The following is a 13,047-nucleotide window of genomic DNA, read 5'->3' as shown; positions in this document are numbered from 1 at the left end:
TGTTTAGTTAGGAGATGGCACTAGTTCTAGATGAGAAATTATATTACTCATTACAAATAAATCAATCTTACAGTAACACAGTTTTCAAACTGCAGCAGCATCAGTCTTCTCTTTCAGATGAAATCGGTTGTGGAGTTAGTAGCAGAAGAAGCCACAGCGAGTCACTCAGGTTGAAGCAGTGCCTGGGTCTGAAGTCCTCCCCACTTGTCTCTCCTCCCCACCCCACTCCAAGCACAGACACCACAATCCAGCTTCAGTAAAAAGGAGGCTACTTCTTGGCCTTTCAAATTTACTAGCAAATAAATTTTATATCCCAGTTGCTTTGGGCCAAAGCTTGCTGTTTGCCCAGGGTGTTGAGGAATGCAGCTCGGCCCTGGCCATTGTATGTTGCACAGCTAGACACCGTTAGAGCTGGTTCACCATCTAGGGTGGCCTGCATGAATCAGAGGTCTTCCTCCTGAACTTGAGAACTTGGGGGTGGGCTGGAGCCTTCTAGAACTGTTTGACCTCTTTAAAATTAGAAATCCTCCTCCAGCCCTCTGCAAGATTATATAACCGGATAAAAAGAAACCAAATACTTAGTTTGGTTAATTGTAACTGCAAATCTAAGTGAGAGGGAGCAGGGCATGCACTGTGCAAGCCTGACATGCTGGTTGGTTTCCTGTAAGTTGGCCAGGCCATCACAGAGCTCAGCCTCAGGTGTGCTGTTGGCCCCACCTGCTGCCTGTTGCTCCTGGCACATGACATATGAGGGCTGCCTGATGGGCACTTCCTCCAGGATGCCTGGGTCCTATTGCTGCCCATGGTGAGAGCAGATGCTGAGCACACAGAGCTAAGGGAAGGGTCAAATGGGCACCAAATGGGGCATAAGCCACTCACTCTTTAGCCAGTTTGCTGCCATGAACCTGTAGACATATAACTAATCCAAAATAACAGAGTAAAAATTACTATAGATGGAGGGACTCTTGGGGAAACAGTTTAACAAGCCAGATCCCTTTCTGCACCTTTTTAAAACACATCATCACATAATTTAACCAAGGTCACTGTAGGGAGTAAGTAGTGCTGTCATTAAGGTTCCTTCTAAAACTTGACTGAGATGGTTTGGGGAATAATTATCTTTATTATAATTTCGATGGTGCTAGCTTATTCTGTAAAGGCACCCTGCCCGCATTTTTTAATTGAGCCAATTGATCTTACCTTGGAATCCCTTTGGACCCACTTACCCTAGGTGTAGGCCTTATCCATTTGAGAGCAATATCAGCCCTGGAATTGGTTTCCATTGCCCTGACTCACAAGGGGGTATAATTGAGCCATCTACACAGATGCCTTGGGGTGGGGAAGTAGGACTTGCACCAGAAACTTCTCTGTGACCTGAGCCATGTGGCTGATGGAAGATTCCTACCCAGGAAAAAGGAAGCACAAGGTTATAGGCAGTATTCTGCCTCTTGTCCAGCTGAAGGACTTGGGACAGTCATTTTTCTGATTAGAACTCAGATGTGAAATCTGACAATTCTAGATCTAGATCTGTGTTGTCCAATATGGTAGTCAGTAGCCACATGTGGCTGGTGGGCCACAGGAAAGCACAGATACAGAACGTTTCCATCACTGTATGACATTCTTCCGGACACCACTGTCTGGACCATTGTATCAGACTTCCAGAACAAATAGAAAGAGGGTGATCTGTGGCTCTTCCGGAGAATCTACCTCCATTTCCTGGCAACTCCACTGTTTGCTATCCTTTATCTAGTTATGGCGTTCCATGTACAGACATGGACATTCTAACTATTTGATCAGAGTTGAGGCTGCCTACCCCATTGTGTGTTCTGAAGTTCTGAGGGTTGGATGGGTTGGATTCCATGTGCAGGACGTCTCTCCTGAGTGTGTTCCAGTGTTTGTCCCACAGAGAAGGGCAGCATGACATGGTAGGGAGGTGGCTGCTTTGGATCCAGCCCTGGTTCCATCACATTCTCCTAAAATGACCACGGGCAAGTTACATCACCTCTCTGAGTTTCTATACCCTTGTCTATAAAGATAGCTTGCAAGGTTTTGGAATTAATAACTTGATGTAAAGCACTTAGCACGTGGTTAAATAAGCAAAATAGAGATACTGTTATATGATATTTAGCCCTAAGTTTATTTCTAGGAAGAGTAAACACCATCTTCCCAGGCTGAACTATCTCTTTGGTGGTATCCAGAGGGAGGTCATTTCTCCTCTGTAGCATACCACCCTGTTGAACACTTTGGAAAGTCAGAAATGCAGTGTCGATTTTTCAATGGCCCTAGGCAAAGCCACAGTTCAGGAGGGAGATCAGAAGGGAGTCTGGGAGGTGATTCCAGGGAGTGGAGAAAGGAGATGTGACGGCTCCATGTAAGCACCAGCAGGGCAGGGATTTTAGGGCTGTGTCTCTGGTGTTTGGAACAGAAATGTATAATAGGCACTCAGTTAATGTTTGTTGAACAGAAGAATGGCTAACTTGCTGCTTTTTTTGGACAGCATCTAAGGCAGATCAGCCTTCCTTGCATGGTTTTCATAAAAGATTTATTGTTTCAGGCATCCCTAGGGCCAGCTCAGCCCTCCCCCCTGCACACCTAACAGGGCTGACCCTGCTGGGAGGTGGATCCCTCTGTCTGGTTGCTCTTTCTCTTACTTATGCCTCAAGACCATCTCCAGGGAACCCTCCCCAAGTTTTCAGAGTTTTCTCTTCCCACTGGACTCCCACGCAACATAACAATTGCAACAGTACAATTATTTGATCATAAGCTTGTGACTTACTCATCTTTGTATCCATCACCACCCCCCATCCCAGTTTCCCAAGTGCTGGTCACGTAGTAGGTCCTTGAAAATGCTGAAAAACAAGCTATTTGTAAATGAAAGCCTTCCTAATCATGTATTACAGCCAAGCGTAAGTCATTTTTGCTCCGTTTGCCAGTTTGCATGACCTTTTCACCGCTCCCCTGCACATAGTGGTGGTATAATGGGAGGAACTGTAAATTGGAGTAATGGACGCTAGGCTCCAGTGTCAGCTGTGACTGATTCTAGCTGGACAGCTCAGTAAAAGATTCAATTCTTATTCTGAACTTGACCCTTGGGCACATTGAGAAGCTGTTGGAAGGTCCAGCCCAGCATCATCCAGGAGAACAGTGCAGTAGTGGAAATGTTCTGTACCTGCACTATCCCCTGTGGGAACCCCCAGCCATACATGCCTACTGAGCACTTGAAATGTGGCTAGTACAACTGACGGACTGACTTTTACATTTCATTTCATTTTAGTTACTTAAAATGTAAGTAGCCATCTTCTATTCACTGTAAGTCATACATAAAGCCCTGTGGACACTATTCCATTTCTGGAACCTCTTTTATCCAGTTTATGTCTTCAGGATGTTTTCCTGGGAGAGGCAGCACAGAGTAGGGGCCAACAGTGCAGGATTCTTGAGCCCAGTGCTAGCTCCATCTCTCACTACCTGGGTGACAGTGGACTAGATGAACGCTTCTAGAAGGCAGAGATCAAGCTTAACCAATAAAGTTGGGACCACATGGGAAATGCTTTACATGGTGCTGCAGAAGTCCAGAGTTGGGGAAGCCAAGCCTTGGAATCAAAGAAGGCTTTGCAGAAGAGGTAGCATTGGGGTAGTATTTTGAAGGATGTGTCTGAGAACTGGCCAGAGGGAGATGAGAACCCGAAGACTTAGGCAGGGGACTAACCTCCCAGATCACGATGTTAAAGAGGTCACTCCATCATAGTGGAGAGGACATGTGGGCAGAGGAAAGGCCAGAGGCAGCAAGTTCAGGTGGGAGGCTGTCAAATAGCCTAATGCTTCCCAGGTGGTGTTCAGACTATTTTACATGCATCTCATTTAATCCTCAAAGCAGAAGCACACCGTTCATTGTTACAGAGATGAGGATCCTGCCACCCAGAGAGGCTAATGCCTGTCTCATAGTTAGAGGTAGAGCAGAGACAGGAGCCAAGCAGCTCCTGCACTCTTTGGTCTCCAGGCTTTGCCACCTCTAATGAGTAATACACCAGGAGGAAAAGTAGTTCCAGAAATGTTTGGGGGTTTTGTCTGATTTGCCAGAACCCAGAAGAGAAGCAGTGGCCAAGTGTAGTTTTTGTATTTTGCATTTGAGACACTAGAAGATCATCCTGGCCAGTGACTGTGGACATTAGAAACCCAGGACCAGAGCGCAGGAACAGGTACACACTGAGGTGACATTGCCCAGGGCTCAGAGATGCAAAGGCTGAGCCCCAGGATCCCCGTAGTCAAGGAGAGCAGAACAGTCAGCTTCTGGCAAGAACCAGATGGGATGGGAACAAGGAAAGGTGGTGGTAATCTTTTTACTCTAGTTGTGTTTATAGTAATATTTATGTGTTTTGAGTATTGAGATCAATCCTCATTGTGAAAAGAGACTGAACCCTCTTAACTAAAAGTTTTAAGAGTAATACAGATTTTGTCTGTGGGTTTTGTCACATTTTCCTGCGGGGCCTGAGTAGTTGTGTGTGCTGCTGGAGGGCCTCGAGGTGAACGCCTGTCTCTGCCCTCTGTGTGTCCCACAGGTTGGCAGTCGTCGGGTGATACAGTACGGCGCAGCACTCATGCTGGCATTAGGCATGATTGGAAAGTTCAGTGCCCTCTTCGCCTCTCTCCCGGATCCTGTGCTTGGCGCCCTCTTCTGTACTCTCTTTGGTAAAATTCCATTTCCTTGATAGCCGGCTTCCTTCTCAGGCTCCTTTTCTTTCTTCACATTTGCTAAGGAATCCCTTCAGTGAGATTGAAGGTAACGATAAAATTTTTTTTAAATACAAAAGGATATACCTTAAAAACATATAAACACATAACACTTTCTGAGTTGAATTGATGTTAAAGGTAGAATAATTGAGCTAGGAAAAATCAAATTAAATTTTATTCCCTCTAGTTGCCATTTCTAATTGATTTAAACTCAGATATCTTCCCCTCTGGGCCATTTAAAACTGACCATTTTTACGATGGGACTCGATTTGATCTCTGTGCCATTCATCTGTAGTAATCAGGGACTTGATATTTGGGTGCATTTCCTAATGTAATTGAAATTGTTTGAATTAAGTTTTTGAGGGAGAACCAATGTCCTTAGTTTTCTTCCTGGTCTAAAAAAAGCATAGTGTGATGTTTATGCCCCTTATTTAGGCCCAAATAGTGCCTAGGCTGAGGGTCATTTGGATCAGAGACCCAGGTGGTCACATTTTGGTCCCTGTCCTGTCACTACACAGGTCTCCCAACCTGTTTCTGATGGGACCGAGAAAGGACATTGTAGGGAGTCTGTCTTCAACAGTGTGTCTGTCATTCATGCCATAGGCGAGATAATGGAGCTTGTGGTCTAATGTTTTTCTCTCCAGGAATGATCACAGCTGTTGGACTCTCTAACCTGCAGTTCATTGATTTAAATTCTTCCCGGAACCTCTTTGTGCTTGGATTTTCAATCTTCTTTGGGCTTGTCCTTCCAAGTTACCTCAGACAGAACCCTCTCGTCACAGGTAGGGAAAACAGGCCTTGAATCTTGTGGGGAAGTTGGAACCACAGCCAGCAGTTCACAAACAGCTCATCGAGAGGACTTTGGAACTTCAGGAATCATTTTGATGAATGTTCATCTATGTTTTTCATTTAAATCCCACTTGGCCGAAGCTTATCTGGAAGCCCTTTGCACTCCTAACCACCTGTTTTCCATAGCAGGTGAACCATTTTACATTCCCACCAGGTATGTGGGACACAGTGATTTCTATTTCTCCATATTCTCACCAAACACATGTTATTTTTCTGTTGGGGATCATTATATTTTTAAATATAGAAAGTGTGTGAACTTCTGTCTTAATATATCTCATTCATGTGATAACATCTTTAGAAATAAAGTTGCTCCTAATTAAAAGAAGCTAAGCACTAATTAGTAACCCGGAATTCTGAAGCCCTTCGTTTGATTGCTGACCCCACAAATATTTTTGTTGTCTTGTTATTCACTTCATAAAATTTTCAGCCTTACAACAGCCATCTTTTATATTGATTTTTTTTTTAATCTGCAAACAACACCCCCTCCACCCCCAAATTCTTCATAGTTCATTACAGGTTGAACTTCACTGTATTAGTTTTATCTTCTGTGAACCATTGTTAGGAATTTTCCTTATGGAGATAACTTTTGATTATTGTTGAAAGCATTCATAGTAGTTTAACATGTTATTGGCAAAAATTTATCTACACATGCATAGCAGAAATTTACACTTTCATGCACTGTATTGACGGACTGGCAATTAGTGTCCACCCCAGTGTTCCTTTCTAAGTCAAGGGCAGGCCTCTTCTGGTTGGCAGTGACCAGTTGCTATGTCATTTTCAGGGATAACAGGAATCGATCAAGTGTTGAATGTTCTTCTCACAACTGCTATGTTTGTAGGAGGCTGTGTGGCTTTTATTTTGGATAACACCATCCCAGGTATGTGGTATATATCAAACATGCTTATTACATATGTGACTTACTTTTTTTTGCCAAATAAATATGGGAAGCAGGAAGAGTGAATCAGTTCTAAGCAATCACTGGTTAAAACTGTCTTTTCTAAAGTGGTTGAGATGACACTTTCAACCACCTTTCATGAATCACTTTTGCTAATAAACTTAGTTTTTTTTTTCCTTCTTGCTGAATTACATTTAAGAAAACGCAGGTGAATTCCTTGCATATGGTGAAGCGGCAGCGGGATGCCTTAAGCATGCTCCAGCTGTGCCTGCCCTTCTGCTCAGCCTTGCCTGGAGCTCTGCAGTTTGGCTTTCGTTGACTTGTTCACACACTCCTGAGCCAGCTGCTACCAGTGGGCAGCACTTCTTCTCCTTGTGGAGCCTGTCCTTTAAATGAGTCATTCCAGAGGCAGGCCACGGCCAGGACCAGTGCCTGAGAGATGTATGGAGGCAGCTCTCTCTCCAACACCCATAGCCCTTGTTTCACAGCTGGTGCATTCTATGCCAAGTGCTGGGTGATGGACTAGGATGTGATGTCGGCCCTGCCTTGTGGCCTTCCCAGCTTCCTAGAGGAGGCTGCTTTGTATCGTTGTAAAGTGCTGCCATGGATGCACTGGTAGATTCATCCGCTGTCAAGGAAGGATGATGTTTATTCTCGAGCTTGAAGGTTTTATTGAGATTTTGCCCGTAACCTACCTCCAAAAAGCCTCAATCAAGAAGAGGTTACTGGGGGAGCGAAGGGTGAACACATCTGGCAGAAGGAATCACACACATGAATAGGTGGAAGGTGTTAGATTTGTGGGAGGCCAGTAACATCCTCTTTCTCTCCTAAGTCAGCATTAAGTGAGAGAGAGACAAAGGAGTCAGGCAGATGGAAATTAAAGTCAGTTTTATTACTGAAATGCCCATGAGAGGGCATAGCTTATATGTGAGAGGCTCCTAAGCCCTGCACCATAGAGTCAAGCTCAACACTCAGGCTCAGGCAGAGAAGTACATTGTTAGGGCTCCCATGTAGCCCTAACAGGTGCCAGTGCTCCTCTCTGCACCGGAAAGATTTTTGAAAAGGAGTCCAGGAGTTGCTGAACCCTCTAGGTCCAGATCTTTCTCCCTGACTCATCTGTCAGGGTACAGAATTGCCAGGGGTGTTATGCCAGTGGCAGTTCATCCTCACAGGAGCACAACAAGTGGGGAATATGTGACAAATGCACCCCCCACCCACTGAAATGGAGCAAAACAGTATAAAATGTGATATGTCTGGATGAGTGGTGGGTGGGTGTGCAATGACCAAGTGGTGAAGGCATTGTGAGATGTAATAATGACTCTGGGCCCCATTTTGCAAGATCAGATAGGCGTTTTAGAGAGAAGTGGTTGTTTTGAGGGATTAGTGATTCTTAGTTTTCTGGATTGGGCATCAGCTACTCCTCAAGTGTTCTTTCTGTCATCCCATTCCTTTCAATCTATGAGACAGCAGCAGTGGAGAATCTCAATTCTTGGTAGAACTATTTAACTAAACATTCCATTGTTCTGTTTTTGTTTTGTTGTGTGTGTGTGTTCCACAGGTACTCCAGAGGAAAGGGGAATCAGGAAATGGAAGAAGGGCGTGGGCAAAGGGAGCAAGTCTCTTGATGGCATGGAATCCTACGACTTGCCATTTGGCATGAACATTATTAAAAAATACAGATGTTTCAGCTACTTACCCATCAGCCCAACCTTTGCAGGCTACACATGGAAAGGCCTCAGGAAGAGCACTAACAGCCGGAGTTCAGATGAAGACTCGCAGGCCACAGTATAGCCGTAGCTCGCCCTGTGGCCCAGCCGCAGTGAGGCATGAACCTGTAGTTCCTTGCTCAGTAACAAGCAGTAACATATATGTTTGTAGATCTGCATTTACATTGTCCACCCCAGAGCTAAGACAGATTACAAGTAGCTTTTTTGTTGTGGGTTGTGATCCTGTCTAATATGGTGTCTCACCTATCTTTTTATTTAAGCCCTTGACCCTTTGCCCTTGAGAGCATCCATTGTTGGCCATGGTCACTGAATTTGAAGTTCCTGTCCTCCCGTGGGAGTGGATGCTTGAAGCCCACAGCGATTCCTTGTTTTCAGCACTCTTCTAACACCCTGTGCTAGCTTTCTTACAGGCCACCTCCAGGGTCCAGGGGCTTTCTGTGCTTGGAAGCACCGGGACCTTCACCTGCAAAGACCTCCTCTGGTCAAGGGGCACTAGTATCCTTGCATTGTCAAATGAGATTCTGTGTTCCCTGATACTCCTGTAGGAGGTGGCTGCTGGCCAGTTGAAAACAGTGACATGCTTACTCTATGCCCAGATCTGTGCACGGGTAAAGTCTGTACAGATATAATTAGAATGGAAATTGGGGGATTGGACGGGAAGGGAAGGTACCTTGAAATCAGTATCTGATTCTCAACTACACTTTCTTGGTGCCACCCTGGCCCAAGCTGGGCCAGCACATCTCATATTGGCCTCTTTTTTTTTTACTAGTAGCTGAGACACTCTATCTGGCATTTATCACTCCTGGCTGGTGTGACGGGTATAGAGTGCCCATGAGGGCACCAAGCAGGTGTTTATGGGGGTCTTGGTTCTGCTGACATGTGGATGTCAGTTATTGTTGTGTGTATCTATTATTACAAGATTTTATTCCTATTTAATGTTATTGACTATAGATTTTTGAAATCAGTGTTTTTCCATGTTACCCTCTTACCTTACATCCCTATTACTTGTCCCTCACCTCCTATCCCCCATTAAGAAAGGAACCAGCATTTGTAAAGCTGTAGACACCATCAGGGAAGCTTGTTGTCCTGGCTCTTAAAGGCCAGTAACCATTATTGTGGTTGTGTTTTGTATTGCTTGATACCATGAAAGTGTAAATACGTAATGCTTAATCTATTTATCAAAAGTGACTACTGGACCAGAGCCCAGAAACCATGGGTTAAGTTATACGTGAATTTGTTTTGTGAAGAAGGGAAGCTGGGGCAGGTGACAAAGAGCCGCCATATTGAATGGTGCGGCCTCCTGGTAAATTAATCACTGCAGTTCTGTTGCCATTCATATCTGTCAGTTAAGGCTTAAGGAGACTTTCTGTGAGTTGCCATGTTGAATGTCCACTGGATTTTGATTTTGCAGAGGGGAAGGTTAGATCCCCTGGCCAAATGCTGCCTTTCCTGTTTAAGTTATTGCTGAAGGTAGTAAGAAGAGCAGCTGGCAGGCCCTCTCTGTTGAATTCTAATTAATAATATTAAATTGTTTCTGACAAAAATGACTTTTATTGAATTTGGCTTGAAATTTGCAATCAGAGGAAAATCCTGAGTGACCTCGTTTCTTGAGGTAATGCTTCTTAAGTATTTACCTGGTTGTTTACCAGGCAGTGAGCACATGGCTCTTGGCAGCCTTGTGTCCACATGGTGAACTTCCTGCCCCCGCAACTGGCTCAGCTCACCACACTGGGATGTCTTTGGCAGCATTATTGTGTCACTACAGCCTTCTTGACTCCTGTAAAGTTTGGGGCTTTAAGGCCTATTCTGGCAAGAACATTTCAGAGCCACTGCATTGTTTTACCGAGACCTTATTGCAGATTAAGTAAAGAACTTAGATTCTAAATTTAAATGTGTATGGTATGTTTTTTTGAAGTTTATTTGGTGCATATTTACTTTAGAAGCACACTGGTTAAATGATTTTCATCCGTTTGACTCGGTAAGCCCTCGAGGCTGACAGCCCTAGTTGTCCCCTTAGTTGCTTAGTTCCTTCTATTTGTATTTGCTCAGCATCTCCAATTTCTCTCCTCTGAACAATGAGGAAAATTGTAAAACATCCCAGAGATTGCAGTATTCTAGCTCTCTAGATTAACCGAAGGACCAAATATCCAAATGAAAGCCTCTGAACCATTGGTAATTCAGGAACAAGTTCCTTTCACCTTAACTTGACCCAGGAATCTTCCCTCCCAGTGGGTAACACTCAAGGCATGTACTTCAGATGTCTAGGAGCCCTCTCCCTTCTGAAAACTCTCCTGGGCTGGGCTTACTGAGAGGTTTCAGGCCTGCTGGTCTGGGGGGATATTTTCCGTAAGCCTTCAAATGTGCAAAGAAGCCCTGTGCCCACACCTCCTATTGGAAAAAGAGGGTTTTCGCCCTTCTTGTTCCATTGGGGCCAACTTAGATTCTCTGTCCAAGGTGGGGGAAGGGGACAGGAGATTAGGAAGTGTCCTCTGGCTAGCAGATATTGCTACAGAATGAGTCTGTAGTTGAAAGAAAAATATATTCATCTGCTCTTGTGTTTAAGCACACACCTGAAGGGGAGGTTTTGGGGGACACAGTGGCCATGCACGGTCTGTGCCTGTGCACCTCCCACTTGCATTGCTGGGGCCACATATCCACTATGCTTTGGCCAATAGAATGTTTTAGGATATTTTGGATGTGAATGTCCTTGGGCAGGGCATTCACCCTCCAATTCCCACGTGAACACCTACCCACCGTTTTCACATTTACATTGGTGATCCTGATGTGGAAAGTAGAAACTTATAAATAGGACAGTAGATGCTGCAATATCACTGTGGCAGCAAGGGTGAACCCACTACTGGTTTTGATAAAATATCTAAATGGTTCACAATGGGAAGTGGCTCCAGTCTTTGTAGGCAATTTTCATTCTTATTCTCACTAGGGAATTAAACATAGATTCATTGATACAGAATCTTTCTTAAGATGATTTCAAATGTTAGATTGTAGTAAGTTTCTTGTGATTGACCAAGGCAAGGGAAGTGGCTTAACCATGGGTCCTGATGGTTTCCCGTTTTCATGGTAACAAATTCACATACAGGATTTGCTTCATACTGTAGAATACTGACTTTCATGATGACAACCTGGTTTATGCATGAATATTACAGTATTTCCATATAGTAAAATAACATTTCTACCCAGGATAATAGTCACAGTTTTCCAGGGAGGGAATGATAATTTTCATGACAATGTCATGTGATGATAGAATTTCTCCATTGATGAATCTTTCGTATGTGTGTATACTTTATTTACCCATGCATATATTTTATGACCATGAGCTAAGTTGTTATTTCTTTAATTCATGTCTCTGCTGAAATATTGGTACTAGCAACTTAGACTTGAAGTTGGCAACTATAATCCTCCATAATATCGATGCCACAAGAGTGGTCAGGCCAGATAGGAGACGAACAAGGAGCTGTGGCGGAAGCCTCATCCCAGAACCTGTCTGGCTCAAAGAAAGGCAGCATCCTGCACACTCACCCCCATGGCTTGAGGTGGATGCTCAGCTGCAGGCAGCAGGCCTAGCGTGACTGTTGCTGCCCCCTAGTGTGCTCACCCAGCTGTGCCCCCTGGACACCGTGGCAGCCTGAGCTCTCACAGGGGCCCACTTCTCCAGGGAGCCACTGTTGGCTTTAGGGAAACACCTGGGGCCTCACATGCCATGCGTGTTGTGCTCTGTCCCCTTATGATTTTGACACAGAGAATAGGATCTCCCCCACACTTCACCCCTCCCGCAGTCACAACTGGAGTAGTGCAAGAAGATTGCCCGTTTTTGCCCGCGTTCAGCATCTGCCCGTGGACCTGTGAAGCACGTTAGCGCAGAGTATCCCTTATCAGCAGCCTCCGCACATTCCTGTCCTTTTAGTCTGTTCTTGACTGTGCCTCGTCTTCACTCTACACTAGTAACATCCAGCCTCCTTAGAATTGCTCTGTGTTTTTCCCAACACTTAGGACACCCTTCCCAGTGGTGCGGTCTTACTGACAGTCAAGTTAATACCCTTTTTGTTCGTAACAACCTTTGTTTGACATGTTAATAAATTTCTGACTGTTCTTAAAACAGTGGGGATGCCTATATTTTCCTTAAGTTTTTGTGACTGACTGGCTATATACCTTTCTGGGATTTTGTTTGTTTTTTATTTTGCATACTGAGGGTATTTGGGGTGGGGTTGTTTTTTGAGATGTCTAATTCTTTTATGGAGTTTTTAAAAAGAATTTTCATATTGTTTTTCTAACATGGCTTCATTAAACGTTTAAGTATTTTAAAAATATGTAATATTTGGACCAGATGTTGTGAATAATAGTAGAGATAAAGCTATTTTATTCTGTATTTTTAAAACTGTTCCGTACAAATAAAAGCTCTCCTGGACACAGTTCTGCTGTTCATGTACCTTTTTTGGCTGGTCTTTAAAGAAACCTGTCATTATTTAAAAGTCATCACTTCGGGGAGGGAACTTGACTAGTAAAAATTTTAGTTCAACAAGTTCACCTTTGTTAGATACATCGAAGACTCAAAGGAGGAAAGCAGTTGCTGAAGTATCATTGGCCCCCACAGCTAGAGAACCACGGTGGGCTCCTTGGGAGGATGCCCAAGGAGGAAGGGAGACCTTGGTTAGAGGTTGCACTCATGCTGGACTTTGGCGTGAAATTATGAGTCTCTTAGTAAGTTAGTGACATCTGGAGGCTGGAGTCCTTTTAGGGACCAGAAAGGCTGTTGTGTCCACACAGTGGAATCAAAGTCTCCCAGAGCAGTCTTGGCCTCTTCAGGCCGACTATTTTGGCTGGGACAGGAAATGC

The 13,047-nt window shown here is 44.3% G+C and overlaps 1 protein-coding gene across 1 annotated transcript in view; it reads left to right on the top strand.

Moving 5' to 3' along the window:
* The window catches only part of SLC23A2 (solute carrier family 23 member 2), a 146,917-nt gene extending 134,298 nt beyond the window's left edge, over nt 1-12,619 (top strand). Inside the window, exons 13-16 of the mRNA XM_024123283.3 lie at nt 4,554-4,683; nt 5,370-5,507; nt 6,356-6,451; nt 8,028-12,619. Of these exons, the coding sequence (XP_023979051.1) occupies nt 4,554-4,683; nt 5,370-5,507; nt 6,356-6,451; nt 8,028-8,260 (597 nt within the window). The 3' untranslated portion in view covers nt 8,261-12,619. The remainder of the gene's footprint in view (nt 1-4,553; nt 4,684-5,369; nt 5,508-6,355; nt 6,452-8,027) is intronic.
* The last annotated feature ends 428 nt before the right edge of the window (nt 12,620-13,047 follow it).

Source organism: Physeter macrocephalus, chromosome 14 (assembly GCF_002837175.3).
Source record: "Physeter macrocephalus isolate SW-GA chromosome 14, ASM283717v5, whole genome shotgun sequence".
Taxonomy (NCBI): domain Eukaryota; kingdom Metazoa; phylum Chordata; class Mammalia; order Artiodactyla; family Physeteridae; genus Physeter; species Physeter macrocephalus.
This window is presented reverse-complemented; position numbering and strand designations above follow the sequence as displayed.